General features: G+C 43.7%; 1 protein-coding gene across 1 annotated transcript in view; it reads left to right on the forward strand.

Moving 5' to 3' along the window:
- The window catches only part of ADGB (androglobin), a 463,044-nt gene that overhangs the window by 296,756 nt on the left and 150,337 nt on the right, over positions 1-15,951 (forward strand). Inside the window, exons 27-28 of the mRNA XM_073557676.1 lie at positions 5,932-6,116; positions 14,797-14,957. Of these exons, the coding sequence (XP_073413777.1) occupies positions 5,932-6,116; positions 14,797-14,957 (346 nt within the window). The remainder of the gene's footprint in view (positions 1-5,931; positions 6,117-14,796; positions 14,958-15,951) is intronic.

Below are 15,951 nucleotides of genomic sequence, written 5' to 3' on the forward strand. Positions count from 1 at the left end.
CTTCCACCTCACCTGTAGGAGCTGGGTTTTTCTTTGTAGAGAAAAAAGATGGTGGACTCAGGCCATGTATTGATTACTGTGAGCCGAACGCCATTACTGTAAAAAATCAGTACCCGCTGCCACTCATTCTTGATCTTTTTAATCAGTTACTGGGAGCCCGCTGGTTTACTAAACTTGACCTCCGGGGGGCATATAATCTGGTCCGCATAAGAGATGGGGACGAATGGAAAACGGCCTTTAATACACCCCTTGGCCATTTTGAGTACCTGGTAATGCTGTTCGGACTCAGTAACGCTCCTGCAGTATTTCAGCACTTCGTCAACGATATTTTCAGAGACATTTGTGGGGTGTATGTCGTCGTATATCTGGACGACATTTTGATTTATTCTGCTGACCCTGTGACACATGCGTAACACGTTCGTTCAGTACTGCAAAGACTGCGCAAAAACTCTGTTTGCTAAATTTGAAAAATGTGTTTTGTTTTTTTTTTTTGCTGAAGAGGTGCAGTTTTTAGGATACATGGTCTCAGGCAAGGGGTTCCGCATGGATCCTGCCAAGATTCAACCTATTAAGGATTGGGTGCAACCCAAATCGCTGAAAGCACTGCAGCGATTTTTGGGATTTGCGAATTATTATCGCAAATTCATCAGGGGATTCTCAGAGATTGCCAAGCCACTCACGGACCTTACCCGGAAAGGGGCGGACGTGACCAATTGGAATCCTGAAGCAACTCGGGCTTTTTCTACACTAAAGGAGTGCTTCGTGGCCAACCCGGTGTTGATTCAACCAAACTTGGACCACCCGTTTATTGTAGAAGTAGATGCCTCCGAAGTCGGAGCAGTGCTCTCGCAAGGCACTGCATCCCTCACTTAGCTTCGCCCATGTGCCTTTTTCTCCCGCAAATTCTCTGCCACGGAGAGAAACTGACATCGGCAATCGGGAGTTACTGGCAATCAAGTGGGCCTTCGAGGAATGGTGCCACTTCCTCGAAGGTGCCAAACACAAGGTCACTGTTATTACCGACCACAAAAACCTAACCTACCTAGAGTCGGCTAAAAGACTAAATCCTAGGCAGGCCAGGTGGGCCTTGTTTTTCTCCAGGTTTGATTTTTTTTTTAATCACCTTTTGCCCCGGAACTAAAAATGTGAGGGCAGATGCCCTCTCCCGCAGCTTTTGCCCCACACAGACCGAGGACTATGAACCAGTTCCAATATTGGCTAATGGGATTGTCGTGTCGGCAGTATCTCTGGACCTCCTGGAGGAGATCCATAGGTCATCAGAACGAGCTCCTGACACTACACCCCCAAAATAATTATTCGTTCCAGCTACCTTTCGCTTACAAGTGTTAAAAGAATCACACGACTCCGTCCTGGCAGGCCATCCTGGTCTCAATAATACCACTAGGCTGGTAACCAGGAACTTTTGGTGGCCAAGGACTGTAAGGACTACGTCTCAGCGTGTGAAGTCTGTGCCCGCGCCAAGTCCCCCCATAATCGCCCTACCGGCTGGCTTCAGTCCTTGCCCACCCCTGAGAGTCCATGGACCCACATCTCCATGGAATTCATTACAGACCTGCCACCCTCCGATAGGAAAACTTGTATCTGGGTGGTGGTGGACAGGTTCAGTAAGCAGTGTCACTTTGTTCCCCTGTCTGGCTTGCCTAACTCTGAAACTTTAAGTAAGTTGTTTGTTCTTCACGTTGTACGTTTGCATGGCGTTCCGGCAAATATTGTGTCCGACAGGGGTACCCAGTTTGTCTCGAAGTTCTGGAGGGCGTTCTGTAAACGTATTGGTGTTGAGTTGTCCTTCTCCTCGGCATACCATCCCGAAACCAATGGTCAAACTGAGCGTGCCAACCAAGCGCTGGAACAATACCTCCGCTGCTATGTCTCAGCACATCAGTCAGATTGGGTGGAACATTTGCCATTGGTGGAGTTCGCTCTCAATAATAGATACCAAGACTCCATCAAAACTACCCCCTTTTTCTCTAACCTTGGACTACATCTGCGCTTTGGATCATTTTCGGCCAAGATGTCGGAACTCCCAGGGGTTGAGCAAAATATACATCGTCTGAAGACAATTTGGTCCGAAGTAAACTCAAATTTGAAAGGGGCTCAGATTAGGCAGGCTTCGGCGGCTAATAGACGACGATCCCAGGGGCCACACCTGGGAGTTGGTGACAAGGTTTGGCTCTCTACAAGAAACATCAAACTTAAGGTACCGTCTGCCAAACTGGGTCCCAGGTTCATCGGCCCATATGAAATATTAGAGGTAATTAACCCGGTAGCGTTTCGGTTGAAACTCCCGCAGTCGTTTAAAATTCCTAATGTTTTCCATAAGTCCCTCCTCAAGGTGTACCGCTCCCCAATTCATCCCGTCCAGTCCCCTCCTCCTCCAGTTTTGGTCAAGGGTTCCTTGGAGTACGAAGTCCAGGGCATCTTTGATTCCCGTCTAGTGAGAAACTCTGTGCAATATTTAGTGCATTGGAAGGGCTACGGCCCAGAGGAGAGGTCCTGGGTCCCCGCTAGTGACATTCATGCAAAGGGGTTGATGAGGAGGTGAAACCTTCTACACCCTGACAAACCAGGTTTTGAGGGTCCAGAGGCCCCTCTTAGAGGGGGGGTACTGTCACGTCACCGTCAGACTCGGGGCCTGCTGTCCTGGCCTCGCCCACTAGGAGGCACCGGACTTTCACATCACCGTCAGACTCAGGGCCTGCTGTCCCGGCCTCGACCACTAGGAGGCGCCGGACTGTCCCATCACCGTCTGACTCGTGGCCTGCGGTTCCGGCCTTGGTCTCTGGGAAGCGCTGTGCTTCAACCCCGAGTGATGGCGGCGATAGTTATGAGGCTCCTGCGCAGGCGTCCGCTGGACGCAGGCTTCGCTCCTCGATCAGTCATGAAGGGGCTGGTGCATCACCATCCAGCCTGGTCCTGGGGGCGGTCCGGGTGACATCATCAGCCCAGGAGCCTGTGAGTGATGACCTGATCCCTCAAATACCTTGGGACTGCTCTTGCAGGCCGCCAGATATATTCTTGGTTCCCCTGTGTGTTACTGTGTGAATTACTGTTTGACTGACTCTGACTTTTGCCTGGACTTCTGACTCTGCTTCTGCCTAACGATTCTGTACCTCTGCTGCCCTCCTAGTTTATGACTCTGACTTCGGCCTGGAATCCGACTCTGCTACTGTCTACTGTTTTTATACCATTTCTGCCCGACTGGTTTAGTCTCGGATATCATTGCCTCTGTGTCCTGTATTGGAACACCTTTCTGGCGACCGTCCTGCTCTGGTCATTGCTCCTATTCAGACAGCGCCTCCTGGGCTCTGCTATAAATCCAGATCGCTGTATAGGGGTAAAGGGTATCAGTGTTTCTCGGGGTGTTGTCTGGCTGCAGCCCAGACCGCAGGCAGACGTCACAATAGAATTAACACTCACTGCCAGCTTGAACTAGCACTAGCTCACTCGATGACCGCCATAATAAAAAGACAGAACATTTGGCACCCCTGGATACATAGTAGACACTCCACGGTTGCCCCGCTCCAGCCTGCTTAGCCGTATATAATTAAGATGCCGGATGTTAGACATTGGATATTGGATGTTTGTTTTCCTTCCTTTTTGGAATATATTACTGTACTGTAGAACCAAGAGACTTATTATGTGTACTTGCTGTTACACATAGTTCTATCGATGCCACTAATGCCTGTTCCTCCCCTCACCCCTCCCCCCCCCCCCTTCCTTTCCTGTTTTTCATTTGTCGGTCCCCACTTTCTGCTCCTTATTTTCTCCTCTCGTTCCCCTAGTTTCATATATATGGTGGTTGTAACTATGGTTGTCATTGTTTTGACTTGTTTTCTTGTTCAACCTCAATAAAAATAATTGAGAAAAAAAAGAAATGGAATGATATTAATTAGGGCTTACATTACAGAGCGCACTCATCTCTGAGCCACATACCTCCCATCAACTATACAACCCTTTGCCATGCCACAATACACACACATACACTCAGCTTTATATATATAGATTATAGCGCCGTTTATTCCATGGAGCTTTACATGTGGAAACAATGTACATAACAAAAACAAGTACAATAATCTTATAACAATACAAGTCACGACTGGTACAGCAGTAGAGAGGACTCTGCCCATGAGGGCTCACAATCTACAAGGGATGGGTGAGGACACTGTAGGTGAGGCCGTGTAGTGGTTTGGTGGTTACTGCAGGTAACCATAGTACTCATCTAAAAGTAAAGGATATGGACACCTTCGAGGACACTTTTTATACTTTTCTACTCAATAGGGTTTTCCAGGAATGAGTTTTCCATTCCCATCAACTTTTGCTAGGTTAAAATAATTAAACTGAGTGTTAATCACCCTCACCAGATCTAGTGCTCACTCTCAACCACAGCTCTAGTGTGTATTGACAGGCAACACCATCTTTGGCTGCAGCGGTTATGTTCACTGTAGCCAATCACTGGTCTCAGTGGCTCCTACCATAGACACTGAGCCCACTAGTTGGCTAATGGAGTCATGTACGCTAGACCTGGGAAAGGTAGGTAACACTTGAGTTTATTATTTTTGCTTAGTGAAAGCCACTGGGTAGGATAGTTATTTCCAGACAACCCCTTTATAGAAGTATATTTTTGGTTGTAGAAGCCAAATTGTCCAAAATTGGTAATGAACTCCTATTAGAAAACTGGTTTTTAGGCAAAATACATAGATGGTAGTATACATTGCACCTGAAGTGTCCTTCTTTAGGAAGGAAATATTGTATTTGCTCCTGGTCATGTTCTAACATAACCAGGGTAAAACTCTAGAAGTCACGGCCGCCATACACACAAATGTTGGCCGAATGATTGTTCACCAGCTTTCTCCCTGCCTCCTCCATGTGTCCGAGTGCCCCTGTGTTCTCTATGAGAGAGACTCTACCTACCTTCTATAGCAGCGCTCATCTCCCAGGAAACAAAAGATTGGCTGCTGAAATTCATCAGGCTGGATTCTTCCTTCCCCTCACATTATCTGTTCGGCAAGAGATTAGAGGCCAGCATACATATTAGACTGTTGATCGATTGATCTCTCTTATATGCCAACGTTAGCATAATTTGTATAGGAGCCTTTAATATGAAGGTTAATCACTATAATGAATTGATGCTAAAAGTAAATAAAACAAAATACAGAATCTCCTTTAAGTAATAATAATACATTTTATTTCTATAGCGCCGACATATTCCGCAGCACTTTACATTTCAGAGGGGACTTGTACAGACAATAGACATTACAGCATAACAATAATCACATAGATCATAACAGATACCAAGAGGAATGAAGGCCCTGCTCGCAAGCTTACAATCTATGAGGAAAAAAAGGTAGACAAGAAAGGCGGGTTGTAACAATTGCCCTGATTGTATGGACCAGCCATAATGTTAAGTGTGTAACCGTACAGACACAGAGGGCTAATGGATGCATAAAGCATGTGGGAACATGTATTGTAATGTGTTTAGTATAAAAGTGATAGACCGAACCTTCAAGGAGACCATCACAGATCGACCATAGAAGTCAAATTGTTTAGCTAATTTTGAAGTTGTTTACTGTGGTTGGAATATATGGCAGCAGATTTACTAGTCCTGTATTGATAAAACACTGATTTTGCCAAAAGTACAGCAAGCAGCCCAGTAAGTGACACATCCCTGGAATCAGGTCTCTGACCCTACATTATGCTCAAACATAAGGTGGCAAAAACCTGGTGACAGATTCCCTTTCACAGTAACATGTACTATTCTAAGCTGCATATTGTCATCAGCCAAAAAGTGGAAAGTGACTTATACCTCCTTCCGCTTCTTCATGCCACCATAAATCTCCAGTCAGAAGAATTTTTCTGTTTGTTCTGAATTTTTTGTCATAATGTTTTCTTTGTTCTGCTCTTGTGACAAAGGTACACTGTAAAAGCGGCAGCAGAGCACATCGCAACCGTTCAGGTGCAAACCTCTAAGTCAGATGTATTCATCGAGTTACAGATCCTTGATAACGATAAAGAGGTTGTAAGCGCTACTGGCAAAGGTCAAGCACTTGTACCTGCATTTTGTTTCTTGCCGACTGAAAGGCCTTCAAGCTCATACTGTAAGTATTTAATGTAAGAAGAATTCTGTATATAATGTAAAATACTTTGCATATTTAATTAGGGGTGGACAGTGACAGCACAAAGTCCCTGAGCAAGAAGTGTATGTCTGTGGACCCTGTTCCCATTAATTCCACGAAAAAAAAACACATACTGAGCACATGCTGTACACGTCTTCCGCATTTTGGCACGAATATGCTCAAGGGGAATCCATCAGTAGGTTTTTGCTATATAACCTGAGAGCAGTATAATATAGTTATGTACTGTATCTCCAGTGATGTATCATTTACTGGACTGCTTGGTGTAGTTTTCATACAATGATAGAATCATTGTTTGTATGATGTAGATGTAGCAGAGCTAAGTCTTCTGCTCTGTATAACCCCTCCCCACACCATGACTGGCAGTTTCTTGTGTACACTGTGCATTGTGAGCAAGCTGCTCATCAGTGATGTTGCTGGGGTCATAAAGATTGACTTGACTGCCTGGCATGGGAGTTGTAGTTCTGTAGTGTTAATCTCCTGCTGATAAAATGCTGATTATTGAAACAACAACACATAGCCTAATAAGTGACACATTGCTGGAATCAGGCTCTTGTGCCCTATATTATCCTACTCTCAGATTAACTCCTTATCCCCTAGAGCTTTTGTCGGCTTTGTGTTTTTGTTTTTAGCTCTGCTCCTTTCCAGAGCCATAACTTTTTTATTTTTCCGTCAATATGACCATTTGAGGGCTTATTTTTTGCGGGACGAGTTGTACTTCTGAACGACACCTTCACGGTTTCTCTTGTGTGGTTGTTGTGACAAGTGACGCCGGCGCCCAATCAGAGCTGGCATCACTGTCTCCACCTTTGGACAAATCGAATATGCTCAATTTGACAGGATGTGGGGGACAGTGACGCCAGTGGAAGGTGAGCAAAACCTTTTTTTACTTTATGGGGGCAAAGTAAGGGGTATGAGATGAAGTTTTCCAAGTAGTGAACAACTTCTTTAACACAAACATAGGGCACATGCTGCACTCAAAATTGGCACACATACTACACAATGACCACTCTGCACATCACACTTAACAGGCCTTTTTTTCCGGTTGAATCTTGGTATGTAAAATCCCTAGAGGCTGAAACAAAGAACTTCCCTCAAACTTAATAATCCAAACATCCTTCATGTATTCACTTTGGTCACCCATCCTACATACAATCATTTATATCAGACAAACAAGGATTCTTTCAAAACTACACCAAGCAGTCCAGTAAGTGATACATCACTGGAATCAGACTTTCCTGCCCTATATGACACTGCTCTCATGTAGCAGAAACCTGCTGAGCATATTGCGGCGGAAGTGTTCGGCATGTACTCAGGATGTGTTTCTTTTATTCTGGGCATTAATGAGAACAGGGCCCATACACACTTCTCTATCATATGAACCTGCATTAGAAACTAGAAAAAGGCTACAAGGCCTCTGAAATATTGTAATATCAGTAAAATCTGAATGTATAGAGTACATATGTAGCGATTCTTAAAATGATATCACAATGAAGAAAAATATCCCAGTCCAGAAGAGTACAGCTCGAGACCATGCTATTCAATGGCTTTTCTTGTTGGTTGTGATCAGAAAATGACCTATTGTTTAAAAATTTTGTCAGTTTTTTTTGTTTATTTTTCATATCACAAATGTTATTTAAAAAAAAGGAATATTTCAAATTTCACATTGGCCATTGAAGCTTTTTTAGACTTTAACTTCCTGTCCTTTCAGAAAGAGTATTCAGCAGGCTCCTTATCAGCAGACCAATAAAATGTATAAAAAAAATTAGGCAAATGTAATATTTGTACAAATCACTTGTATTAATTGATTGTCATATTAAAAACATAGACCAGAAAAGACACAATAAAAAAGAAAATGAAAAAGAGTGTGTTGGATGTGCCATCTACTATATAATCGTCTAATTCTGTCTGTCTGTTTGGTCACGGCAGGGCGCGATCAATCAGCGACGTGGGATTTCCGTTACAATCAGCGACAGGCGCAGTCCGGCCGCGAATTGGCACGGAATTCGAACGACGCACGACACCGCTACCATCGGGAGATCTGCGGCGCTAGCCGCTGATCTCCCGACGGTTGCCGCGAGTCATCTCCTGCCGCACGGATTTGCCGCAATCAGCGATATTGGCATGGAATTTAAAGGGGATCTGTCACCCCATTTTTGGCCTATCAGCTGCAGTCAGCGCCATCAGGGGCTTATCGACAGCATTCTGTAATGCTGTCGATAAGCCCCCGATGAAACCTGAAAGATAAGAAAAAAGAGTTAGATTATACTCATCCCGGCGTTCGGTCCGGTCCGATAGGTATCGCCGTCCCGTCCGGCGCCTCCCATCTTCATACGATGACGTCCTCCTCCTTGCTTCTCCCTCGGCTCCTGCGCACACGTACTTTATCGGCCATGTTGAGGGCAGAGCAGAGTACTGCAGTGCACAGGCGCCAGACCTCTCTGACCTTTCCCGGCGCCTGCGCACTGCAGTACTTTACTCTGCCCTCAACAGGGCAGATAAAGTACACGTGAGCAGGAGCTGAGGGAGAAGCAAGGAGGAGGACATCATCGTATGAACATAGGAGGCACCTGACCGGACCACGACACCCACCGCCCCGCCCCCCCGGTGTGTATAATCCAACGTGTTTTTCTTATTTTTCAGGTTTCATCGGGGGCTTATCTACAGCATTACATTAAGGGTTACCGTGACAAGGTGGAGTAGCTTGGTATACATTTTTTGCAAAAAACGTATCAACTAAATACCCTGTATTGGTTATCATCTTTCTACTAGCACTAGCTGACTACTGTTATATTTTTTACTACAGAGTTTTTTTTGAACGTTTGTCATTCTGTGCTTTCTTTTTGTGTTTCAATCAGTGGGTGGTGTGAACACTGTCCGACCGACCTGTTCACATATGTGCATGTCGCATGTGTTTTTAAAGCATTACAGAATGCTGTAGATAAGCCTCTGATGGCGGTGGCCCTAGCTTATGGGGCAAAAATGGGGTGACAGATTCCCTTTAAATAAACTACATACATATTCTAGAATACCCAATGCGTTAGAATCGGGCCACCATCTAGTAATTTATATTCATAATTTATATGCAGTATGTCAAAGATGATATATGAAAAAATCTTGTGCAACAATATATAGATAATAAATATAAATGTCCAGTGACAAGGAATTTTATAAATAATAACTAAATATTGCATATAGTGACAAAAGCGTAAAATCCCATTTTATGCAAATACATAAACTTTATTGCTGAAAGTGCACATAATAAATAAGAATAAGAGTGACAAGAGAATTGTTCTGATAAATAAATAATTAAATATTGCATAATACACCAGAATGTCAAAAACCCCTAGTGAACTCAATGGATTTTATAATGTCAGTTAAAGGTCTGAAAGCTATACTGACCATAAGAAGACCAACAGCCCCCTCGCAGCTCTCAATGCCCATTTTGTTACCGCTTCATCAGGGCAGCAGGGCAGTGTATTTTTTTTTTTTTTAAATTGTTTTATTTTCAACTAGTTGAAGAGCCCGGCGCTGCCCGGGCATAGTAACTAACTGTGGTTAGTTGTAACAAATTATAATTATCCTCCATCCCATAGTCCCGGGCCCATATACCCATCATACATATCCAAGATCCCATAGGCCCGTGCCCATATACCCATCACACATCCTCCATCCCATAGTCCCATGCCCATATACCCATCATACATATTCGCCATCCCATAGTCGAGTGCACATATACCCATCACACATCCTTCATCTCATAGTCCAATGCCCATATACCCATCATACATATCCTCCATCCCATAGTCCCGTGCCCATATACCCATCATACATATCCTCCATCCCATAGTCCCGTGCCCATATACCTGTCATACATATCCTCTATCCCATAGTCCCGTGCCCATATACCCATCACACATCCTCCATCTCATAGTCAACCATTATGACATCATAATGAGCGGTGGGGCTTGCAACCTATGATGACATCAGCGTCGCCATGGCAACCATTGTGACATCATAATGAGGGGCGGGGCTTGATATGCACACACTGTTTCCCCATTATGTAGATAGGGGCATTATGACATCATAATGAGGGACGGGGCTTGACGCGCACACACTTTTTCCCCAGTATGTAGATAGGGGCAAAATTGTTTGGTGAATTGGAACGTGCGGGGTTAAAATTTCACCTCACAACATGGCTTAGGACGCTCTCGGGGTCCAGACGTGTGACTGTGCCAAATTTTGTGGCTGTAGCTGCGACGGTGCGGATGCCTATCCCAGACATACATACATACATACATACATACATACATACATACACACACACACACACACACACACACACACACACACACACACACACACACACACACACTTTGAGCTTTATATATTAGATGGAGCGAAAGGGGGATTTGAACTTTTGTGTTTTTTTTTTTGTTTTTTTTTTCTCATATTTTTGAAAACTATTTTATAGTTTGTAACATGCCTGCTGGCATCACTGCATGGCTTCCTATCTCCCATCTTACTCACCATTCCAGGCCATGCTGTGAGTTCTAACCTCTGTCTGCTCCATGCTGTGGGCCTCATGTCCTTGCTTGCTGCATACTTCCTGGCTGCATGCTTAGGGCAGTGGTGCCGGCATTTCCTGAGTCTTATAGACACAGTGCACACCCCTAATTTGGTTCCAGCCTATTGCCAAGAGGTATCGGGTACTAAAGGCATCTCCACCCATAGGGAGATGCCTGGGCAACAAACTCTCTGTCTGCACTTTGCTGCTTAGTTGCCAGGTCCTGTCCTGTTTTCCGCCTCTCTGGGGGCTGCATACCAAGACCCGTTTCTGTGCCCTGTGTGTCTTGTGTTCTGCTTCTCTGGTGGCTGCATGCCCTGGCCTGTATCCTTTGTCCTGTACTTGTTCCTGTGTCCATCATTGTCTGTACTAAGTCCATTTCTTGTGCCTGTTCATGTCCCTGTCTGTTTCCTTCCCTACTCAGCTGTGTGTAGCCTTGTGTCTACTCCTTCTGCTCTGCTTTATTCTTTGCTCTGCACCCTGTGGCTCTGCTCTTTGCTCTGCACCCTGCGGCCCTGCTCTGCTCTTCGCTCCACACCCTGCGGCCCTGCTCTGCTTTTCACTCCACAACCTGCGGCGCTGCTCTGCTTCTCTGCTCCGCACACTGCAGCTCTGCTTTTTTCTTCACTCCACAACCTTCGGCTCTGCTCTTCACTCTGCACCCTGCGGCTCTGCTTTGCTCTCCGCTCGGCACCCTGCGGCTCTGCTCTGCTTCCCGCTTCGCAATCTGTGGCGCTGCTCCGTTCCCATTCCGCACCTTGCGGTCCTACTCTGCTCCTGTTCCACATCCTACGGTTCCGGTCCCTCCTGTCTGAACTGGTTCCTACCTGTTCTCTTATCCTACCCATGCCTGCCTGCCAGAGTGCCAGCCGTGTCCGCCTGCCTGCCAGAGTACCAGTCGTGCCCATCTGTACTTGCCCACACCTGTCATTAGTTTTCCGTCCCCCAGTGGGATCAGCTTCTACAGCCAGACACCACCCAGGAGTGGTACCTGGCAGCTACCTGCCGCACAAGTCTAACCTCACCATCAGAGGCTCTACTGAACACCAAGGTAGCTGCTTAGCCATTCCCCTCTTGGGTAGTCTGCTTTGTGGCACAGTGGGGTCACAATTCTCGCTCGTGCCATCCAGTCTGGGCACGAGCGTTGCATAGTCCCCTTAAGAAGTGAGATTCACTGATCACCCATGCTATACATAGCAGTGCTTCAGCCATATTATGTATAGCTGAAATCACAATTTCCTGTGAGAGCAATGATAGACACAGGATTCTTCCACAGATCCCTGGCTGTCATGACAACCCCTCAGCACCCCCCCGATCATGTGACAGGGACACTGATGCTGGGATTTGTGACGCACTTCTGGCTGGTTCGTGTTAACATCTACTGTCAAACTCTGATGTAACTGGTTAACAGCCACAGGTGGAGCTGTTATGTGTGTTGAAAAATGCGGGCTCCGCGCCGGAGCCTGCATTAAAGTTGGGGACACAACATATGACGTAAATATACGTCATATGTCAAGAATGGGATTAATAAAAGTGATTTCTATAAAAGTTATATTTGTTCAATTTTTTTATACATTTCTTTAGTCTATACTTATTTTTGTAGTGGTAGGCTATTATAAATTTGCACATTTTTAGCATCTCCTTTTGTAGGTTTTCCTTACCAGCAGAGGCAGGATTATAATGACAGCTAACACCTCTGTTCAATAACACAGGATTTATCAATCACAATAAGTGATGTGACATCTGGCCCTGTTCCCCCTCCTTTTACAATAACCTTTGCACATGCTCATTTGATGCTTAAATACAAATGATAGGGTTGGGATCAGACCATTGTAGCTAATGTACATGTAATGTTTCCTGAAACAACAGGAAGTTAAAGTCTAAAAAAAAAAAAAAAAGCCCCATGGCCAGTGAGAAAATAGCAAGATTTCTAATTTTTACATTTTTTTTTTTTTTTAAATCAGATTCTTGTTATTAAACATTTCTCAATTAATAACAACCACAGGGAACATAAATCACATACAATAACATAAAAAATAACCCCCCTCCCTTCCCTACTGAAACACAAGTCCGGATCTGTTTTTATATAGCAAGATTAAAGAGTATCTTCTGCATACCATATTTTGCCATTCTAATTTTTACTTGTAATACAGATTGTATTATGGAAAATGTTTTTAAAAAATTATCTTTAACATATACAGTACTTTTAACTAGAAAACCTGATTTAATCTTTTTTTGTGTGTTTTAAGAACGGCCGTATCTGTGACTGAAATTTAATGACTGCTGAAACTCCCAATGAGCTAACATGTATCATCTGTCTTGCACTTATAGAGAAAAAATGGTATAAAAACGTCAGAAAAATAAAGATATACAGTGGGGGAAAAGTATTTAGTCAGGCACCAATTGTGCAAGTTCTCCCACTTAAAAAGATGAGAGAGGCCTGTAATTGACATCAAAGACCACAAGTATGAGAGTCAAAATGAGAAAATAAATCCAGAAAATCACCTTGTCTGATTTGGCAAGACTTCAAATTATGGTGGAAAATAAGTATTTGGTCATTAACAAAAGTTCATCTCAATATTTTGCTATATATCCTTTTTTGGCAATGCAGAGGTCAAATGCTTTCTGTAAGTCTTCCAAGGTTGCCACACACTGTTGGTGGTATGTTGGCCAATTCCTCCATGCAGATCTCCTCTAGAGTAGTGATGTTTTGGGCCTGTCGCTGGGCAACACGGACTTTCAAATCCCTCCAAAGGTTTTCTATGGGGTTGAGATCTGGAGACGGGCTAGGCCACTCCAGGACCTTCATATGCTTCCTTCAAAGCTACTCCTTCCTGGTGGTGTGCTTGGGATCATTATCATGCTGAAAGACCCATCCACGTTTCATCTTCAATACCCTTGCTGATGGAGAAAGGTTTGCACTCAAAATCTCACGAAACATGGCCCCATTCATTCTTTCATGTACATGGATCAGTCGTCCTGGTCCCTTTGCAGATAAACGGCTCCAATGCATGATGTTGCCACCCCCATGCTTCACTGTAGGTATGGTGTCCTTTGGCTGCAACTCAGCATTTTGTCTCCTCCAAACATGACGAGTTTTGTTTCTACCAAACAGTTCTACTTTGGTTTCATCAGACCATATGACATTCTCCCAATACTCTTTAATCCAAATGTTCTCTAGCAAACTTTAGACGGGCCCGGACGTGTACTGGCGTAAGCAGGGGGACACATCTGACACTGCAGGATCTGAGTCCTTGGCGGTGTATTGTGTTACTGATGGTAGCCTTTGTTATGGTGGTCCCAGCTCTATGCAGGTCATTCATTAGGTTTCCCCCATGTGGTTCTGGGATTTTTGCTCACCGTTCTTTTGAACATTTTGACCCCGCGGGGTGAGATCTTGCGTGGAGCCCCAGATCAAGGGAGATTATTAGTACTCTTGTATGTCTTCCATTTTCTTATTATTGCTCCCACAGTTGATTTCATCACACCAAGCTGCTTGCATATTGCAGATTCAGTCTTCCCAGCCTGGTGCAGGGCAATAATTTTGTTTCTGGTGTCCTTCGACAGCTCTTTGGTCTTTACCATAGTGGAGTTTGGAGTGTGACTGTTTGAGGTTGTGGACAGGTGTTTTTTATACTGATAACAAGTTCAAACAGGTGCCATTACTACAGGTAGTGAGTGGAGAACAGAGGAGCCTCTTAAAGAAGAAGTTACAGGTCTGTGAGAGCCAGAAATCTTGCATGTTTTTAGTTGACCAAATACTTATTTTCCACCATAATTTGCAAAATAAATCTTGCCAGTTAAGACAATGTGATTTCCTGGATTTGTTTTCTCATTTTGACTCTCATAGTTATGGTCTACCTATGATATCAATTACAGGCCTCTCTCATCTTTTTAAGTGGGAGAACTTGCACAATTCGTGGCTGACTAAATACTTTTTTCCCCACTGTAAAATGGAAACATTTAAGTAAATAAAAAAGGAGGTGATGCTTGCATTGATTACTTTTAATTGTAATGTTTGTTTGACTTATATCATGGTGTAAAATGTATAGTTATACATGATTAACTATTTAATAGCAAACAAAAGTCAGGTGTTAGCAAGTGGAACAAGGAAAGGAAGAATTAGTTCAGGTGGAAGCCAAAAAAATAAGACATCTTCAAGACCTGGAAGCATCAGTGAAACTCAACATTCTGCAGAGAATGGAATCCCAGAAGAAAAAGCCTCCTCCCCGCAGCTGGTAACAGTTATTTCTTATTATTATACGTATTACAAGGGTTGTCTGGGATTTTTTAAAAATGACCGAGCAGGAAATCTGTTGGAATGAAAAAATAGTCAATATTCACAGTTGTTTGTCGTTCCTGGTAGTCCTATATAGATGATGTCACGTATAGTATTCACATGAATGCTCCAGCCAATCATTGGCCACAGTGTTCCCAAGCCGAGCTAGCAAGTGTCAGTGCTCTGGCCAGTAATTAGCAGACACAATCATGGTAAAGATGTATGTGATGTCGTTGTTGCAGGTTGGAAATTCAATAGATGAATATTCCTTATTTTATTATTTTCACACTCCCTGCTATTTAGAAAAGAATCTCTTAAATGATCTTATGCTACACTATGTCTCACTACTGCAATGAAAAATATGTCATCTGCAAGTTCAAACCGGAATGAAAGTGATGTAGACATTGATGAGGCTGTAGTACTTGCAGAAGGACACAGCCCCTACAAACTGAGTAGATTGGGGGGGTTGCTGAGAGTCAGTCCTTCATCAATTTAATTTCAATTGCCTATAGTAAAGATAGGCCTTTGGTTTTAAAAAATCGGAATAGCCCCTTCAACCTCTTTGGGGCTAAGAAATTTTTTATTTTTAAGCTTTTGTTTTTTCCTCCTCAGTTTCTAAGAGCCATAACTTATTATTTTTCTTTCGACCTAGCCAAGCGAAGGCTTATTTTTTGTGCGACAAATTGTAGTTTGAAAGACATCATTCAATTTGCCATATAATATACTGAAAAACAGTAACAAAAAATTCCAAGAGGGATTGAAATGGTGAAAAATAAAAGCAATTTTGCCATTGCGTTTGAGTATCGTTTCTGTGGTGTTCATCCTGCGGTAAAAGTGAACAACACGATTCTCCAGGTCAGTATGAATACTATGATACGAAACAAGTAATTTTTTTTTTTCATATTTCGGACGTTAAAAAAAATTCTGAACTTGGTTGCAAAAACAATGGTTTG

The sequence above is a fragment of the Dendrobates tinctorius genome, unplaced genomic scaffold (genome assembly GCF_039654945.1).
Source record: "Dendrobates tinctorius isolate UK_male_01 unplaced genomic scaffold, ASM3965494v1 ptg000250l, whole genome shotgun sequence".
Classification (NCBI taxonomy): Eukaryota; Metazoa; Chordata; class Amphibia; order Anura; family Dendrobatidae; genus Dendrobates; species Dendrobates tinctorius.